The sequence below is a fragment of the Sceloporus undulatus genome, chromosome 5, assembly GCF_019175285.1.
Source record: "Sceloporus undulatus isolate JIND9_A2432 ecotype Alabama chromosome 5, SceUnd_v1.1, whole genome shotgun sequence".
Lineage (NCBI taxonomy): Eukaryota > Metazoa > Chordata > Lepidosauria > Squamata > Phrynosomatidae > Sceloporus > Sceloporus undulatus.
Window position 1 is genome coordinate 3280911 of NC_056526.1, and position 17725 is coordinate 3298635.

Sequence of the window (17725 nt, forward strand, 5' to 3'; positions counted from 1 at the left end):
CAACAACAACAACAACAACAACAACAACTCTATGATTCTATGAACAACAACAAAACCCCATAGGAGCACGGCTGGCATTTTTGACCTCCCAGAAATTCAAGGAAAAAAGTAAAATTAAAAAAATGGGGATCACAGTAGGATTTTACAGGGGATGCAACCACCCAAGATCCCATGGACATGTAATGCTGCCACCCACGTTCCCAGTCACATGTAGTTGGCCACCCGTTTTAACTGATGAACGGCTGGGAGGCAATATATAAATAATTTAATTAACAAACAAACCCTGCTGGATCAGCTCAACTCTGCTTTAACCTGTGACCAGCCATAACCTTTTAGAAGGCTATTACTGGGGCAGGAAAGCAAAAGTCCTCTCCTGCCACCACTCATCATCAAGGGGTGCTTCAAAACCAACCTTCTTCAGATGTCCAAGTGAGAGACTTCTCAAGGTTTTGGGGGGGGGGGGTCTTTAGAAATGGCTTTTTCTCTCTGCAACTCTTGCTTGCCCACCCATCTGCAGGGCTTGACATTTACCTGGGTGACGATGACGGGGGACATGTCTTTCAAGTTCTGGATGTGGGAAAGCAACGAGTCCCGCAGGGAAACATGGGAGTCTGTGGGGAGCTCATAGAATGAGGTCTGGATTTTCATCTTCATGGTTTGGGCTGCAAAGTAGCACGACTCCACATCCTGCCGGATCTGCAGCAAATGGTCTGAGATCTCCCATGCATGAACCTGCAGGGGAACAGGGAGAGGACAAAATGGACAGACTCCCATCAGCTCAAGAACAGAAGACTAGTGAGTGAATGTTTTATTGGCAGCTTCAAGTTCAGATCAGTCTTACAAGGTGGAACTGGATGACATCTCCCCAAATCACTTGAACAATCCTAAGAAGATAACTTGGAAGGCTGCAGGAATCTATCTCCTTTGTGAACAGTATCACAGATGCCACAGGACTGTCAAAAAAGATAAATCAATGGATCGAAAAGCAAAACATGCCTTAGCTCTCACTAGAAGCCAAAGGGATTAAGCCAAGGCTGTTGTACTTTGGATGTATCATAAGATATCATGACTTACTGGAAAACGCAGCAATGCTGGGTACAGTGGAAGGCAACAGGAAAAGGGGAAGACAGATGATTTGACTCAGTCAAGGAGGCCACAGATCCCCTCAGCTTGCAAGACTTGAAGAGGTCTGTTGATGGCTAGGGTCACTACTATTTATTATAGTCATACCCCACATTTTGGTGCACCATTTCAGAGTGGCTTACAAATTGTTAGACAGATCAAAGCCAACTTAATGGCAAATAACAAAATACAAAGAGCAAACAGAAGTAGCTGGCTTCATTCAACATTATGCTTCTAGTCCTCAAAATGGCATGGATAGCCTAAAGGCACAAGGAGAACTGTGTACTTGCATTAAGGTAATGACTCACAAGCAGATAACATCTGGGGATTAACCTTTGAGTGTGAACACAGCAGTCTTGTGTTTACAGAACTACAATCACACCCTTCTGTGGAATATGTGTCAGGGAGAGCTGGGCAAGCCAGACTCAGATCTGGAGCAGATTTTGGCTTATCCAAAACCGAGCGCACCCAAGTGCACCATTTTACGTTATCTTGAACAGTGACCATTCTCCTTACGTGGATAAAAGAGGAGGACTCAACTCAGGAAAACTACTGGGAAAGGGAGACAAGCTACTCACAAACCCAGGTAATTCCAATGAGCACATCTGTTGAGATCAGGCCTGCTCCCTGACAGCATGGCCTCATCTGTTCATCTGCACAGCCTTACCCTGGTCCCATTTCTGGGTCACCCAGACCTGGAACCTGGCAGGTGAGCTGGCCTTAATTTTTCAGATTAATGGAAAAGCAGAGCTTTTATGGTGGGAAGACATCTGCCATTGAGTTGGGTTTCACATATGGAAGAGAGCGTTCATGAATGGAGGGGGCCCCATCCAAACAGATGCTGCTGTATTTTCCCCCAACTCTTTTCTTTCAGAATCTAACTAACCCAAACTCCATAAACCTTCATGTATTCTTAATTGTTTCAAACTAGTGTTTTGATTGGATTGATTAATGCTTTTTAAACTTTTGTACCACACATTGTCTTTATCAGGGCCTAAATGTTTGTTTCTTTATTTTATTTGTGTACCACTTTTCTCAAGGAGGGTCCCAAAGAAAGTCAGTTAAAACTCCTTTAACAATATTTTTAAATAATTAAAAACCCACATATTAAACAATATACATTTATTATAAAACATACAAAATTTAGAAGAAATAATCTCTCCTATTTACCCCTTAAAAGCCTGCCTAAACAAACGTGTGTTGGTGAAAAGAAAGCAGGGAGGGTGCCAGATATGCTTCATGAGATTTTTGTGGGTTTTTCAGGCTATGTGGCCATGTTTTAGAAGAGTTTATTTCATTTTTAGAGATGCCAGCCACAGATGCTGGCGAAACATCAGGAATAAACTCTTCTAGAACATGGCGACACAGCCTGAAAACCCCACAAAAATCTATGGATGCTGGCCTTGAAGGTCTTTGACTTCACATGCTTCATGAGATTGGGAGCAGCAACTGAGAAGGCTCTCTCTCATATCCTCAACAAGCGAGCCTGGGAAGGTGGTGGGACCAAGAGAATGCCCTGCCCTGTAGATCTTAAAAGGCACCAGATTCTGTCTGATCTTGGATACTAAGCAGGGTTAGCCCTGGTTAGTACTGAGATGAGAGACTGCCTACAAATACCAGCTGCTACAGGTAATGTTTCAGAGGAAGGAACTAGCAAAACCACCCATGAGAATTCGGCGCATTACAGACCGCCCAAAAGCAGGCAGTCTGGCGCCGGCTCCATTAGCTGCGCCAAGAAGCCCCAGCGGCCAGACTGCGAGGCTTCCCGGTGCAGCTAAAAAGGAGCGCCGAAATGGCGCTCCTTTTTGGCTCCTGGAAGTGGCGCCGCGAGGCGCGCACTCGTGGCGTCACTTCCGCCGCACCACGTCTGGACGCTGTGCATCCAAGACGTAAATATGGCAGCACTCATGTGGACGGGCGCTGCCATTTAGTACGCACTCCACGCGTCCTAGGGAGAGGGGCGGTTAGGAAGGTGAGAACCTTCCTAACCCTAGGACGTGCGGAGCGCGTACTAAATGGTGATGTGTAACCCGCCTTCCATACCTAAGAAAACCCTATGAAATTAATGAGTTTGCCATAAATCAATTGGTGTCTTGAATGCACACACAGTGGGCCCTTAGTGTCCTCTGAAGTTTGGTTCTAGGATCCCTCGTGGATATCAAAATCTGTGGATGCTCAAGTCCCTTATATAAAATAGCAAAATCAAGGTTTGCTTTTTGGAATTTATATATATATTTGAATATTTTCAAGCCATAGATGATTTACTATGTGCTGTGGGCTTTATTTCAGAGCTTTATCATGGATAAAGAATCTGTGGATATGGGGGGCCGGCTGTACATACTCAGTAGGCTCTCCATATCCATAGATTCAACTATTAATGGCTTGAAAATATCCCAAAAAGATATAAATTTCTAAAAGCAAACCTTGATTGTGCTATTTTATATAAGGGACACCATTTTCCTATGCCATTTTATATAATGAGATTTGATTATCCACAGATTTTGGTATCCACAGGGATCCTCAAACCAAATCCCAGCAGATACTAAGGGCCCACTGTACGCATGCAGAGGGAGAGAATTTTAGCTATTTTGTTTAACTTATTTTTTTAATGATAACCACTTCGAAATATCTGAATTAATGCCATGTAGAGGATGGCTCAGGCTTCTTTTCTGCTCCACTAGAGACTGCAATATGAACCAATGGATTCAAATTACAAGAAATACGATTCCACCTAAACCTTAGGAAGAAAGTCTTCACTTTAAGATCTGTTCAACAGTGGAAATGACAGCCTCAAAGGGTGGGGAAGGTCTTTAAAAAGAGGGTGGATGGGCATCTTTCTGCTTTAGTGGTGCATTCTCGCACAGTAGGACAAGCTGGCCCTCGTGTCCTCTTCCAGATCTAGGAATGTATTATTCTAACCTTACCGAAATAAGAAAACCAAAACCAGAAATTGTAATGATTTGAGGTACATGGTCTTACATAAAAGTCTTCTTGATACATAGCTTTCAGAAATAACTGTAAAACACATGAACATCTTTCCTTAAGCATTTATCAATCTAAAAGAAAATATTCCATTCTTTATCATTTTTCCCTTTTAAAAATGGGCTTGAGGATGGGGGAACAGAAAAAAACAAAGCCCCTCCCCTGAATTTATATGGGCTTTTCCTCCCAGGCCTCTATAGTCATGCCCAAAATATAAACAGAGCATAACTGGCAGATGTGCTGACTTCTACTGAGATCCTTCACTGACGGTTGCCATTTTCTGCCTACTAGAAAGGCCTGTTCCCACATCTGGGAACAAGTGGGTCTGGTACAATGCACAATTGAAATGCGCACGCACACACAAGTGTGTGTGTCCCATCTTTTCAACAGTAGAAAATGGCAGCTGAAAGGTCTGAAAGGCTCAAACAGGCAAAAATAAAATAAAGGCAATGCTAAGTATTTAAGCATTGGTTTAGAGATGCAAACTGCTTTAGTGAAAGAATCAAGTGGGATCCTTCTTCAAAAGCCAGGATGGGGGTGTGGGGGAGCTGTGACTTTGAAAAAGTACACACTCGGAAACCCCATTCCCAAAGCTATTGTTACTTTGCAAATAAAAAACTGCAAGGGGGGATCATTTATATATCTAAGTGTGCAGAAAACAGCCACCCCCACCCTGATACCCCCAGGTGCCTCCCATACCCAAGAAGTGTGAGGGTCACTTTTGGTCAGCCTTCTACAATTTAGCGGTGGGATTCTGGGCACTGCAGTCCAACAGGGAAAATCCTCCAAGGTCTTAGGTAAATGCAGTATGTAAAGAAATCTTGGCGCACCTTTGAGACTGCAGCCCAAGATCCAGCTCTCAGTCAACCCTCTGTGACCTTTGATACCAATTCTACATAAAAAGGAATGTTTTAGGCCATCAGTTCTCAATCTGTGGGTCGCAACCCCTTTGGGGGTGGAACGACCCTTTCACACGGATCACCCAAGACCATATGAAAACACATATTTCCAATGGTTTTAGGAAGTGACACACCGCTCCTCTATCCGTTGAGTCACCACAACATGAGGAACTGTATTAAAGGATTGTGTATTAGGAAGGTTGAGAACCACTGCTTCAGACAATTATGCCAAAAAGGGGCTCCCCTGGGCAGGACACCAGCTATATTAGATTGATCTGGATGGCTCAACATGGGAGAAACCTAAGGCACTTAGCCATGATGACATCGCTAAAGATCGGAATCAGTATAATCCCTTCACTATGGAATGGTGGTAGTGAGAAAAATCCTGGGCAAAGTGATCGAGAGGGCAGTTGCCTTCCAACTCCAGGCTGTTTTGGATGAAACTGATTATCTGGACCCATTTCAAACTAGCTTTGGGGTGGGATACCGAGTGGAGACTGCCATGGTCGCCTTAGTCGATGATCTTTGTCTGAGCATCGACAAGGGAAATGTGACCCTGCTGGTGCTCTTGGACATCTCAGCGGCCTTTGATACCATCGACCATGGTATCCTTCTGGAACACTTGAGGGAGCATAGCATTAGGGGCACTGCGTTCCAGTGGCTCCAGTCCTATCTCTTGGATAGATTCCAGATGGTGATGCTAGGGGACAGTTGCTCCTCTGAGAGAGAGATGACATCCGGTGTCCCTTAGGGCACCATTCAACATTTACATGAAGCCGCTGGGAGAGATCATCCAGAGACATAGGACGTGGTCTTATCAGTATGCTGATGACACCCAAATATGTTTCTCTATGCCTCTGTGACTCTACAGTGACTAAGGATGGTACCTCTCCTCTGAATGCCCGCCTTGAGTCCGTAATGAGCTGGATGAGGGAAAACAAACTCAGGTTGAATCCAGAGAAAACGGAGGTACTTGCAATAGGAACCTTAAGTCTGGGGAAGGAAATTTGTCAACCTGTCCTAGACGGGGTCACACTTCCCCTGAAGGATGAAACTTGCAGTTTGGGAGTACTCCTGGATCCGTCTTTACAGTTATCTCAAGTAGATGCAACAGCCAGAAGTGCTTGGTACCAACTTTGGTTGATACGCCAACTGCATCCCTACCTGGACTGAAAGGACTTTGAAGCAGTGGTACATGCTCTGGTAATCTCTCATCTTGATTTCTGTAATGATTTCTGTAATGCGCTCTTCTGTATCAAGTTCAGAAGTTTCAATTAGTACAAAATATGGCAGCCAGATTGGTCACCGGCTCTTCTAGGTTTGACCATATAACACCAATCTTAAAAGATCTGCACTGGCTGCCAATTTGCTTCTGGGAGCAATACAAGGTGTTGGTTATTACCTTTAAAGCCCTACATGGCTTGGGCCCGAGTTACTTACAGGAACACATATCCCTATATAATCCGCCCCCCACTCTCAAAACATCAGGGAAGAATTTGTTGGAATTAAAAACAACTAGACTAGTTTCAACTTCCCAAAGAGCTTTTACCATAGCCGCTCCTAGACTGTGGAATAGTCTCCCGGAAGAGACCCGCCTCACTACCGCCTTGTAGACTTTTAGGAGGGAAGTTAAGACGGAGTTCTTCCGGCAAGCATACCCACCTGATTTTGTATAAGACATAGAGATCCACCTCCTTGAATAAGATTGCAATATCTTTATTCCATAGCCGCTTTTGATATCCTGTTTTTAATTGTTAATGTTTATATATTTTATTGATATGCTTGCATTTGTATTATATACAAATTAAATACATTATTTATTATTTATATTCTAATTTTTTAAAAAAAAAAGTCAGCAGAGGCCTCTCCAAAATGGCCACAGCTCAGAAGATTCTTAGGGGCTAAACAGACCAGCATAAAATGCCAGCATCCGGGGGGGGGGGGGGGGCAATTGCCCCCCCCGATGCCCCTGCATGGCATCACGCCATTTCTTTGGCACAGTGTTTAGACACACTGCACCAAAGAAACGCAGAAAAGCCACTACCACCGCAGCAAGGGTGCCCTTTTTGTAGCTCTAAAAAAGGAGCAACATTTTGCTGGCTCTTTTTGACATGGCACAATGCCGGATCAGGCCCACGCTTCAGGGCTGTCTATTTTGCCCCTTAATGTTTATGGTGGAAAGAAAAAAGATAAAACTAAACCACAAAATGTGGTCCTAAAATAGAAAGCCATCAATACAATGGTTGTTATAGAGGTATTTGGCAGGAAAGGGCATGGAAAGCATTTGGAGCTGATACTGTATATAATTTTGTGGGAATCAAGACACGAGCACCTTCTCTGAAACATTTTATTCGTCATTCAAAGAGAAAATATTCCATGAACAAATTTCCATGCCCCTTCCCATTACCCGGGGGGGGGGGGGGAGAGGCAAGGAAAAAACAGGAAAGGCGCTTCTTTTTTCATTTTTCTGTTTTTTCTCCTGCCTTCACATCTCCACTCTGAGGGAACTTCCATCATCTCACCTGAGCCATTTCAGACTACAGGCTGGAGTTCAGTTGCCTGAATTTTCATCCACGTGAAAAGTAGCAAGGAAAAAAGCCAATACCGTCTATACATAGGAATTATGCATCCTCCCCACACCACTCCCAGAAGGAGCATCCATGCGCCTCCAGCTCCACAAGGACCTGTCTCAACAGGCCTTCCAAGGCGCGCCTCCTTAAGACTCTTGCTTGGCTTTGGTGGAGTTGAGCTGCTTTTGAACAGGGTTAGTTTCTGGGAGCAAGAGGTTAATTTTTGTGGAGATCCAAGTCCTATCTTGTGACCTGTGGGGAAGCACGACACAAGCTCTGCATAGAAACTGAATAACTCTACTAGAGTCTACTTAAAAGTAGCATACTTAGAGATATAGGGAAACGTGGTTTTCCAGATATTATATGCTGGAATTCCTAGAGGTCCTATCAAGCAACCCAATGGTGATGGACGCTGGGAGCTGCACTTCATCTGCAGGGCAACATTCCCGACCCTGGCCTAAATCGGTGAGTAGACTATTTTTGGGGGGGAGAAACTGGCAAATCTAATTTATGAAATGAAATTTATGGGATTGCCATAAATCAACAGGCAACCTGAAGGCACATGCAGACACAGAGAAGACCTACTAAAACAATGGAAATTATTCAAGTATTGACTAACCAAATCCCAACCAATTCAAAGGCTCTAGCTGAAACTACAAACAGGATTTAGATCAAGAAGATATGTCAGTTCTGTCTGGGAAATGTATCTCTGTGCCAGGTCATTTGTCATCAGGTGAAGAACATGCATGTCTGAACTCACTCCGAATACTGCCAATGTGCCCATTGGAGAACCAAGGTCCCAAAGGGGGAAAGATTCAAAACCCAGCCCCATCAGGACTGAGCATGCCCAGCAGTCAACAAACATCACATATTAACTGGAAAATGGAAACAAGAGGGAAGATGTTAAGAGTGGAAAAGCCCCTTTACAGCTAACATATACAGATGTACCACAGTTAATTTTAAATATGTGTTCCTGGGCATGACTTCTTTGAAAATTTGGTACCAGAAGCAGAAATAACATAGAAATAATACATTCCGATGCCTCTAAAAAGAAGAGCAGGTCAACATGTCTCAGCAAATGTTTCACCAAAAATTAACAGTATACTGTACACATAAAAATGAAACAATCAGGTACAGAAAGCCTTATACTGTATTAAAAAACACAGTGGTATTTTGAGCCTTCTAGAGACTGCTTGAAAATTTCCAAAATGCATCCAGGGATGATTCCTTCTTTCACTAGCCTTCTCTATACTTACAAAGTCCATTTTAATGGACAAAATTGTAACCCTATGCTTTTTAACACACTGGTGGCACCTGGCGAGGCAGCCTTATCTGCTTTTCTGTCCATGAACACTCAGGAAGGGCTTCTGGAGGCAGTCCCTGTTTACCTTGTCTGTTGTAGGCAAGCACACACAATTATCCAACAGCAGAATCCTATTCTTTCCTAACTCATGTTTTATAGCTTGCTTACTACAGACATGCGGCTGTAAATCAACACTGAAAGCCTGTGTTTCTCTAGTCCTCCTTTACCATCTTCCCAACGCTGATGCAGCTAAAATAAGTCCAGATAGGCAGAGGACAAGTAAGAAATGAAAGGGCTGGGGTTGTAAAAATATGCCGGAGAGCTTGTTAACTGCAGTATTTCTATATTATCCTAGAGCAGTGATACTCAAAGTGGTGGTCCCTGGATCAGTGCCTGTCCCTGAGTTGGTACAAATGTAGTGCCTACCCCACATGGACAAAATAATTGCTGGTCCCCCATGTAGGATAACCTGAGAAACCATGTCAGAGAAGAGAAAATCACTGTCTTTGCATTATGTTTATCAAAATAAAATTATTAAAACAATTCACATCACTCCGATTTCTCAAGACGCTTTAACCGTGATGTAATCTTTTCCATAACTTCCAAACTGTTCTTCCTCCTACACAAACTTTCTTTCTGTATCTTAAATTCTCCCTCTATTGCATAATCATACTTTCTTTTTGATCCCCCTTCGCTTATTCAGATCTTTCTTTAAATTTTTCCTTTTCATTAAATCATCTTTTTTCCTTCTAGTTATCATGATTTCAATGTTAGCAATATCTATTTTTGATGATGTCATTTGTTTCTGAAAGTGTCAAAATTCTCCACGTTTGTTTGTTTTTGTAACTTTTCCTGTTGCTTCTGCTTCAAAGTATCTTTAATTTTCTAACAATTTAGTATTTATTCCACATTTCTCTTTCCAGTACAGTATTCCAAAATTGGAGACCATTCTCATTCTAGTTTCTGCATTGATCTGTTTTGGATCACGAAGGCCAGGCTGTCCATTTCTCTTATTTTACTTGTTTAACATCCAATCTTCAATCTGTGGAAGATCTTCTACTTTCCATTTTTTAGCTATTGTCAACCCAGCAGCTGGGATTAAGGAAAGTATAATTTGCCAATGTTTCTTTTCATCTTCTTTTTTAAAGGTAGATGTCATATGAAGTAAATAGAGCTCTGGGTCCACTGGGAACCGTATTTTTAACGTTCTCTGAATTGCCATGTAGCTCTTAGCCCAGAACTTTTTTATTTTTGCACAGGACCATCAGATATGATAGCATGATCCGATTTCTTTATGACAACCCCAACATTTGCTCTCTCCTGCTTTATAGATTTTCTTCAGCTTCAATGGTGTATAATACTATTTATTGGTAATTTTCAAGTAATTTTCTTTTAAAGAAAAAGAGAGAGAGAAAATCACTGTCTTGAGAGGAATCTTGCATGGCAACCTTGGGAGGCAAAGAGAAACTGCAACTTTTTATTGCAGGCCCCATTCCCCAACCCTTCATTACTCCACTTTGTCCTATTCAGTTTGTTTTTTCCTAGCTATCCTCACTCACTGTACAACTCCATCTGGTTTTTTAGTCTTTTCTGCACAGATACATAAACTTTCTGTAGATTTAGAAGCCAGAGGGAGATGATGGTCTTTTTTAAAAGGGGGAACAGAGGAAGAATTGAAATACACTCATCCCTCCATATTTGTGGCTTTGATATTTGCGGATTTGATTATTCACGGATTTTATTAACATGTTCTCTCTAGGAATATCTAGGTCCTCCACTGCAACTCTATGGCCAACTTTAACTAAAAATTACACTGAAGGACCTAGAGAATCCTAGAGAGAATACTCCACTAGGCAGTTGTAGCTCAGTTCTATGGTCAGGGTCTATCAGATGTTGACCACAGAGTTGCACTGGAGGACCTAGGGATTCCTAGAGAGGTGTCATCTCAGGTAAAAACATGGTGTTTTTGTTATTTGTGGTTTTTCCATAGTCGTGGAGGTCCTGTGCCCCTAATCCTAGCGAATATGGAGGAACAAGTGTATATGCAATATGTATTTACATTCTTATCCAGCCCAGTATTATTGGCTGCTTTAGCAACATAAGACGGACCATTTGTAACTTAGCATGCAAAATCATACTAAGTATATTTATGGAACCCACCTAGCAACTTTATCTGCATAGATCTGCATGGGTTTTAAGCTGCCTTTTACAACACTCTTGGGCAATGTGTAGCCTTCCAGACATTAGACTTGGTTTTAACATGGTGTGGTAGAATCATAGAATCGTAGAGTTGGAAGAGACCACAAAGGCCATCCAGCCCAACCCCATTCTGCCATGCAGGAAATAAAGTGAGGCAGGCTTATCTGCTTTCCCCTTTTCTCTCTTTTTTGCTATTAAGGCATACAGAGTAAAGGAATCTTTAACCCCTTAAAGGTAGCAGGGGCCAGGGGTTTTCCCAGCAGACAATGGATCTCTAATTAAGCAGACACTAATCCCCTTTGAATATCCCTCCCCCCAGGCCTTGCCATTCAACAACAGAATAATACACAGATTAACATGGAAATCACTTCCTCTCAACCAAGGGTCTCTCTCTCTCTCTCTCTCTCTCTCTATATATATATATATATGTATGTATCCTACTCTCTTCCATGCCAGCATTCTCTGAAGATGCCAGCCACAAATGCTGGCAAAAGATCAGGAATAAACTGTTCTAGAACATGACCACACAACCGGAAAAACCCACAAAAAACTAAAGGAGAAAAAGTTAGAAAGACTAGCCAAAAGCATACGCAGCGTGTGTGTTTCCTCCCTTCATTATGTGGGATCACAACAGCAGGCATTCACTGGCGGAATGGCTCCTATGTTAGATAACTTCCAGGGATAACTGAACACCTCCCTGGGTCAGAATCACCACTATAAACAAGGTAGAGTACTTCCAGAGTGGCCTACTTAGGTTTCTCTTGCCCTTTCCCCTCTAAGGCTGGGAAATACTGAAAACTTTACTACTTACTAGCTATTAAATACTAATTACGCCTCTGGTGCGGATGCTTGGGCCACAAATAAAACTAGACCCCACGTGCACACACCCCTCAAAAGATTAAGAGGCATAAAAATATACTGAGAGGTGTGAAGGGAACTCAAGTGCTGGGAAGAGACTGGCATTTCATCCTCCTGGGTTACTCAGGTTTGTTTTCAAAGGAAGCACTTCTTCACCTCTCAGCTCAGTGGCATGCCAAACTCCTGTACAAAAAGGCAAAGCGCACAGAGAACGCATCAAATCCAGAGTTCACGCCAGGACAGGAGCCTCAGTTTGGTTTTGAAAGGTCACACATTCAGCAGACATCTGAATAACCCCAGGCCAACGCTTTAAAACAAATACGGAGAATCAAGGAATTAAAGATCTTGGCTATCGAATGAGTGTCATATTTCTCTGTGAATGGAAACAAGATCCACCAAGTAGGTCAGAGCCCTTGCCAGTCCTCCAGGTGAGCTTCTGTGGACCATCAAAGAGAGAATTCGAAAGGAACAGCTTCCTCATGCACCTGGGGTTTCAACATTGAAGGCGTAGCAAAATTAATATAAAAGGACCTACAGCTCTTTGTAATGCCTCTTGTTTATAGATTATACTAAACATGAAGCCTGAAGGATCAATCCAATCCAAGTAAATGAGATACAAGTTTACCCTCCAGACAGGCCATGTTTAACTTGGTGTTGTTGTTATGTGCTCTCAAGTCACCTCTGACTTACTACAATCCTGTGAATGAGACCTCCTAAAGCTCTGGACACCAACAGCCCTGCTCAGGTCTTGTAAACTCAGGACAGCCATGGAGTCCTTGATGGAATCAATCCACCCCTAATGCAATCTTCTCCTTCTCCTGCAAGCATTATCTTTTTCCCTATTGAGTTCTGTCCTCCCATTATATCCACAAAGCGATATGCCCTCAGTTGGGTTATAAGTGAGAGTTTACTAATGAGCTTAATATGCTCTCAGAACCATTTCTCTTTTGGACAATCCATGGCTCCCACATTTCAAGTTAGTTGATTTGCTTTGAGTCAGTTTTCCTCATGGTTTCTCTTTCATCTCCTTACATAGAAAACATAAATATCATGGTATGGATGAATGTAAATTAGGTATTCAAGCTTTATACTTGATGACCTTCTATCACACATTTTCCAGCTGGTGACTCCTGCCTCAATTTCTGTCCCCTTCACCCCTGTTATCTTCCTTCTCTATTTTGTTTTGGACTGTAGTCCCCCCTCAGGGCAGGGACCACTCCTCTTTGTAAGGCCTCTTCTTTATAGATAACACTAAGGGGCTTGTGGAGCCTGAAAATATCAATCCAATCGAAGCAAATGAGATAAAAGTTTACCCTCCAGACAAATCAAGTGTGAGATTCAAATCAGAAAGAGAAGTGGGAACAAACATTTATGGGAGGAGAAAGTTGTCTGTATTGTGATTATAAAACCAACAAAGTTTAGGTGGTAACATCAATCTGCTGATTAACGTATATAGTGAGAAAAGCCATTTGTTCCAGTCCAAGACACAATACACAGGTTTGAACCTCTTGCCAAGAAAACCCCATGATAGGGTTGCCTTAACAGCTGCCATAAATCAAAATCAGCTTAAGACACACAACAACAAAATCTTATGAAATATTTTAACAAATAAGACTTTTTCAAAAAGATATCTGATGAAAAGGGTAGGCAGTTCTAAAGATCTGCATGATCCAGAGTTAATTTGGGTAACCAGTATACGTTAGTGGATCTCTCTCCATCTCACTTCCTTATCTGAAATATGGGAACAATGAAGCTCTATAATAGTAATGAGCCAGTGTGGCAGAGTGGTTTGAGTGTTGGATTATGGCTCTGGAGGCCAGAGTTCAAATCTCAACTCAGCTATGGACCTTGGGAAAGTCATACTCTCTCAGCCTCAGAGGGTGACAATGGCAAATCCCCTCCAAAGAAACCTGACAAGAAAACCCCATGATAGGGTCACCATAAGTTGGAAACAACTTGAAGGCACACCATACCACCACCACCACCACCACAACAACATTTAATGTTCTTTTCAGCAAAGGGTGGTACATCAATGTATACAATCAAGGATACGTACAATAAAACACAACACTATAAATATACATGAAATGCACATGCAAGAACAACTCTCTTACTAGAGCTTGGAAAAGGTACTTGTTTGGATTACAGCTCGCAGAATCTCTCATCTAGCAGCATCCTAGCCATGCTGGATGAGAGAATCGGGCAGCTGTAATGTGAAAAAGTAGCTTTTCCAAGCAACCAGACAGGAACCATTCTCAGCTAAATCACAAGTGCACACAACATGACTGCACTCTCTTGCAAATGCCAGCATGAAGTATTTAGCTAAGGAGGGAAACCTTTGCAGAACCATGCTGGTGTGATTCCATCATCCCCAGTAATATGAGAGAGACCTATTTTTCACTACAGTAGGCCTTCCACATTGGCTGGAGTTAGGGGCACAGGATCCCTGTGAAAGTGAATAAACCACTCCTTTTTTTTTTCATGAGACACCATCTCTCTAGGAATGTCTAAGTCCTCCAGCACAGCTCTATGGTCAACATCTGCCAAATTTTGACCAAAGAATCATGCTGAAGGGCCTACAAATGTCTAAGGAAATGTTTTCTCTAGTAATCTAGATCCTCCAGTGCAACTCTATGGTCAATTTCCAGCAGAATTTCTCTGGAGGACCTAGGGATTCCTAGAGATCACATATTAACCAAATAATCAAAACCACAAATGTGGAGAGCCAATTGCATTTTATCTAAGCCTTTAAAATTTAACATGTTCTGTGTGTGTACAAAATGCAGCTCCTGTTTCCTCTGATAGCCACCACAGCATTTTTGTAATACTAAGTTTCATGGCTGAGCATTTCATGGGACAAAAGGGGGATCAAGAAGTTCTTTGCACAGCGGATATGCTATGGAATCAAATGAAACGTGGAACAAAGCAAAGGATCCATTTTGTGTTGTCAGCATTTTTTAAAAAAATCTTGACCATCACACACCACCCATCGCTGTTGCTCAACATTGGCCATGTTCCCCTCTTGCTTTTCCTCAGTCAGGAAGAAAGTTCTCTGGTGGGAGAAGGAATCTGATCACCCCTACTATTCCTAATGTTGTTATTTAGCTTCTTGATTTTAATGCCCATCTGCCTTGCTTGTTTTCTAAAAAGCCATGTTCCATGACAGCTCAGACAGGTTTCCTCCTCCTAGTGACAGTAATAATGGGCCTGGTTTTCTGTCCCTTGAATGCTCCAGATGCCCCAAATTGCCCTGTTTCTGACCAAAAGAAAGGTAACTTGCTCCCCCCTGGAAGCCTCCAGGAGCAACAATTCACCATTTAAATAGGTTGCAGGGCCCTCTGTAACGTTAACCAGCCAAAAAAATTTTTTTTTGGGAAAGCAAATGTGAATTTCCAAATGCTTCTTTTTCTAGAACTCCACAGGGCCAGAAAATTGGGTGTAGGACCTGCCACAGTTGCCTTAGTATTTTGTACGCTTGGATACACCCTTAGAAAACAAGCATACAGAACCAGGTGCTCTTTCTTGCTGCATAACTATAGCACCTTGATTCCACTGCACTCTATGGAATCCTGGGATCTGTAGTCTAGGGAGGGAGTAGAACTCTCTGGGAGGCTTGGAGATGTCTCATCCACAGGGTTGCCATAAGTCAGGTCCAACTTGAGGACAGTTATCAACAAGAACTCTCTGGCTGAGAAATCTAAATAATGAACAAAACTACAAATCTCAAGATTCTATAGGATGGAATGATAGTTAGTGAGATCAAAGTGCACATTGTGAAAGGTCCCAGATCATAAAGATTCTCTATCTTCAGAGGAAAATCTACTCCAAAGTCACCCCATAAATTCTTACAGCTTCAACTCCCAATGCATGACATCTCTTCAAAGACACCTGCCAAAGGAAAGTGTGTGCTCAACTCCCCCACCCACACTTATGACTGCCTTTCAGGGAGCAAGGAAACCTAGAGAACTTTAACCACTGAAGCGCCTAAAAGTTTAAAATTAGCACTTAAGCACTGTCCCAGGTCGCTACAGAGTAAAGCTCCTGATCAGATACTCTGAAAATTTGGAATAGGCATCTTAGCATTGCTCTCTCTGCAAGCCATAGGGACTAGAGATTTGTTCTAAAAAAGAAAGCCGAGAGCCTTCAACGCTCAGTGTTACAGAAAAGGATGAACCTTCATGAGGAATCTAAAAATGGCGATGTAAAGTATTAGGACCAGTTTTCCATTGTGGGGAAGGGGGTAACCATGCGCCTCTGCTGCGCCACAGGGCAAGAAGCATGAGCAGAGGTTTCTGTCTGGAAGAAAAGGCCAGGGTAGACAGTTTCACCAGGAGACCAAAGAGAGAGGCAAAGACTAAATTATAAAACTGCTGAAGAAGAGGGAGCTCTTCAATGGAAGAGGAGAGGCAGTGCAAAAGGCCAGGGCTATCAAATGATGACACTCAAGGAGGCCACCTTGGCTGGATGAGAGGCAGCCCCACATCCCACTCAAGTCTCCTCTCACCGAGCCTTGCCCCGCAGAAAACAGATTTAGGGCACCAAGTTGCTGTTGTCATGCGTCTTCAAGTCATTTTTGACTTATCATGACCCTATCACAGGGTTTTCTGAAGCGGAGAATGTGTGACTTGCCCAAGGCCACTCAGTGGGTTGCCATGGCTGATTAAACCCTGGTCTCCAGAGTGGGGTTGGCTGGTTTAAACCCAATGACTTTTAAAAACAAAACACTCCTGGTTTTTTAAATTGATCATTCATACTTTTTAAAAGTCTGGCTGTTATTACTATTTTCCAACCCACTTACTTGAACAGAAATGACTGTTTGAATTTAAAGATTTTTAACTTTATTGGGAGTTGTCCACTGTTAGGCAAATATTCAGTGTCAGCGGGTTCTTTCTGATCACTTTATAGTGCAAGAAATATGATTCAGACACGAATCTTTCCATTAATAGTAACTTCAACCAAAACAACTTCCTTTAATAGAGCACCTTAAAAAACAATTATTATTTAAGCTCATGGCCATAAAATCAAGACTGTATTTAGTAAGTTAAATTTTCTGGTTTAGTCCTATATTGGTTTTGCCCTATACTCCCCTATATAAGCTCCCAACGTATCAAGAGAATTCCCAAAGTTTTAGTCAAAGACTATTAACTTTGAATTCTTAATGTCAGAAAGCATTAAAAGATGACTGATCAAGATTTCTAATACCCAAGATAATATTTCACAGTATAACTATAATAATAAGCAGGAATCCAAAATGGGATCCATTGATTAACTATTTAAAGAATGAATGGGGTTCAATATTGGTTTTAGGTCTGGGATGAATGAAGATTTTGATATAAAGAATGAGAGTTGAAGTTGAGAATAATAAATAAGATATGAAAAAAGAGGTAAATGAAGATATTTAAATATGGAGACAAAATAAACTTAAATTATTAGAGACAAAGAAAATTGACAAAGGTCCAGAATTCAAAAAGGAACAGGAAGGTGTATGTTTGTAATTGTCAAGTAGGGTAGTGAATTAGTTGTGTTATGATATTAGTTAAATAATATAATTTAAGATAATGTGAATGTTATGTTGACATGGAAAATGTTTTGTGGTTTTGTTCTGGGTTTTTTGTCATGCATGTGGGTAGGAAAAACAGCTTTGTTTATTAAACTTTAAAAATTTATTAATACTAACAAAAAAAATTTAAAAAATGAAGATACTGTACAAGCAAAGCAAAAAAAATATCAAAAGATTAAAGCAAAAAAAAAAAAAAGGCTGGTTTAAAGCAAAAAAAGTGGGGTCTTTGAGG

At 41.8% G+C, this 17725-nt stretch overlaps 1 protein-coding gene across 4 annotated transcripts in view; it reads right to left on the reverse strand.

The window, feature by feature from the left end:
• TNPO3 (transportin 3) overlaps positions 1-17725 on the reverse strand; it is a 64849-nt gene that overhangs the window by 37593 nt on the left and 9531 nt on the right. For all 4 annotated transcript variants that reach the window (XM_042468395.1, XM_042468397.1, XM_042468396.1 and 1 more), the window contains exon 2: positions 532-732. In XM_042468395.1, coding sequence (XP_042324329.1) covers positions 532-732 — 201 coding nt within the window. The remainder of the gene's footprint in view (positions 1-531; positions 733-17725) is intronic.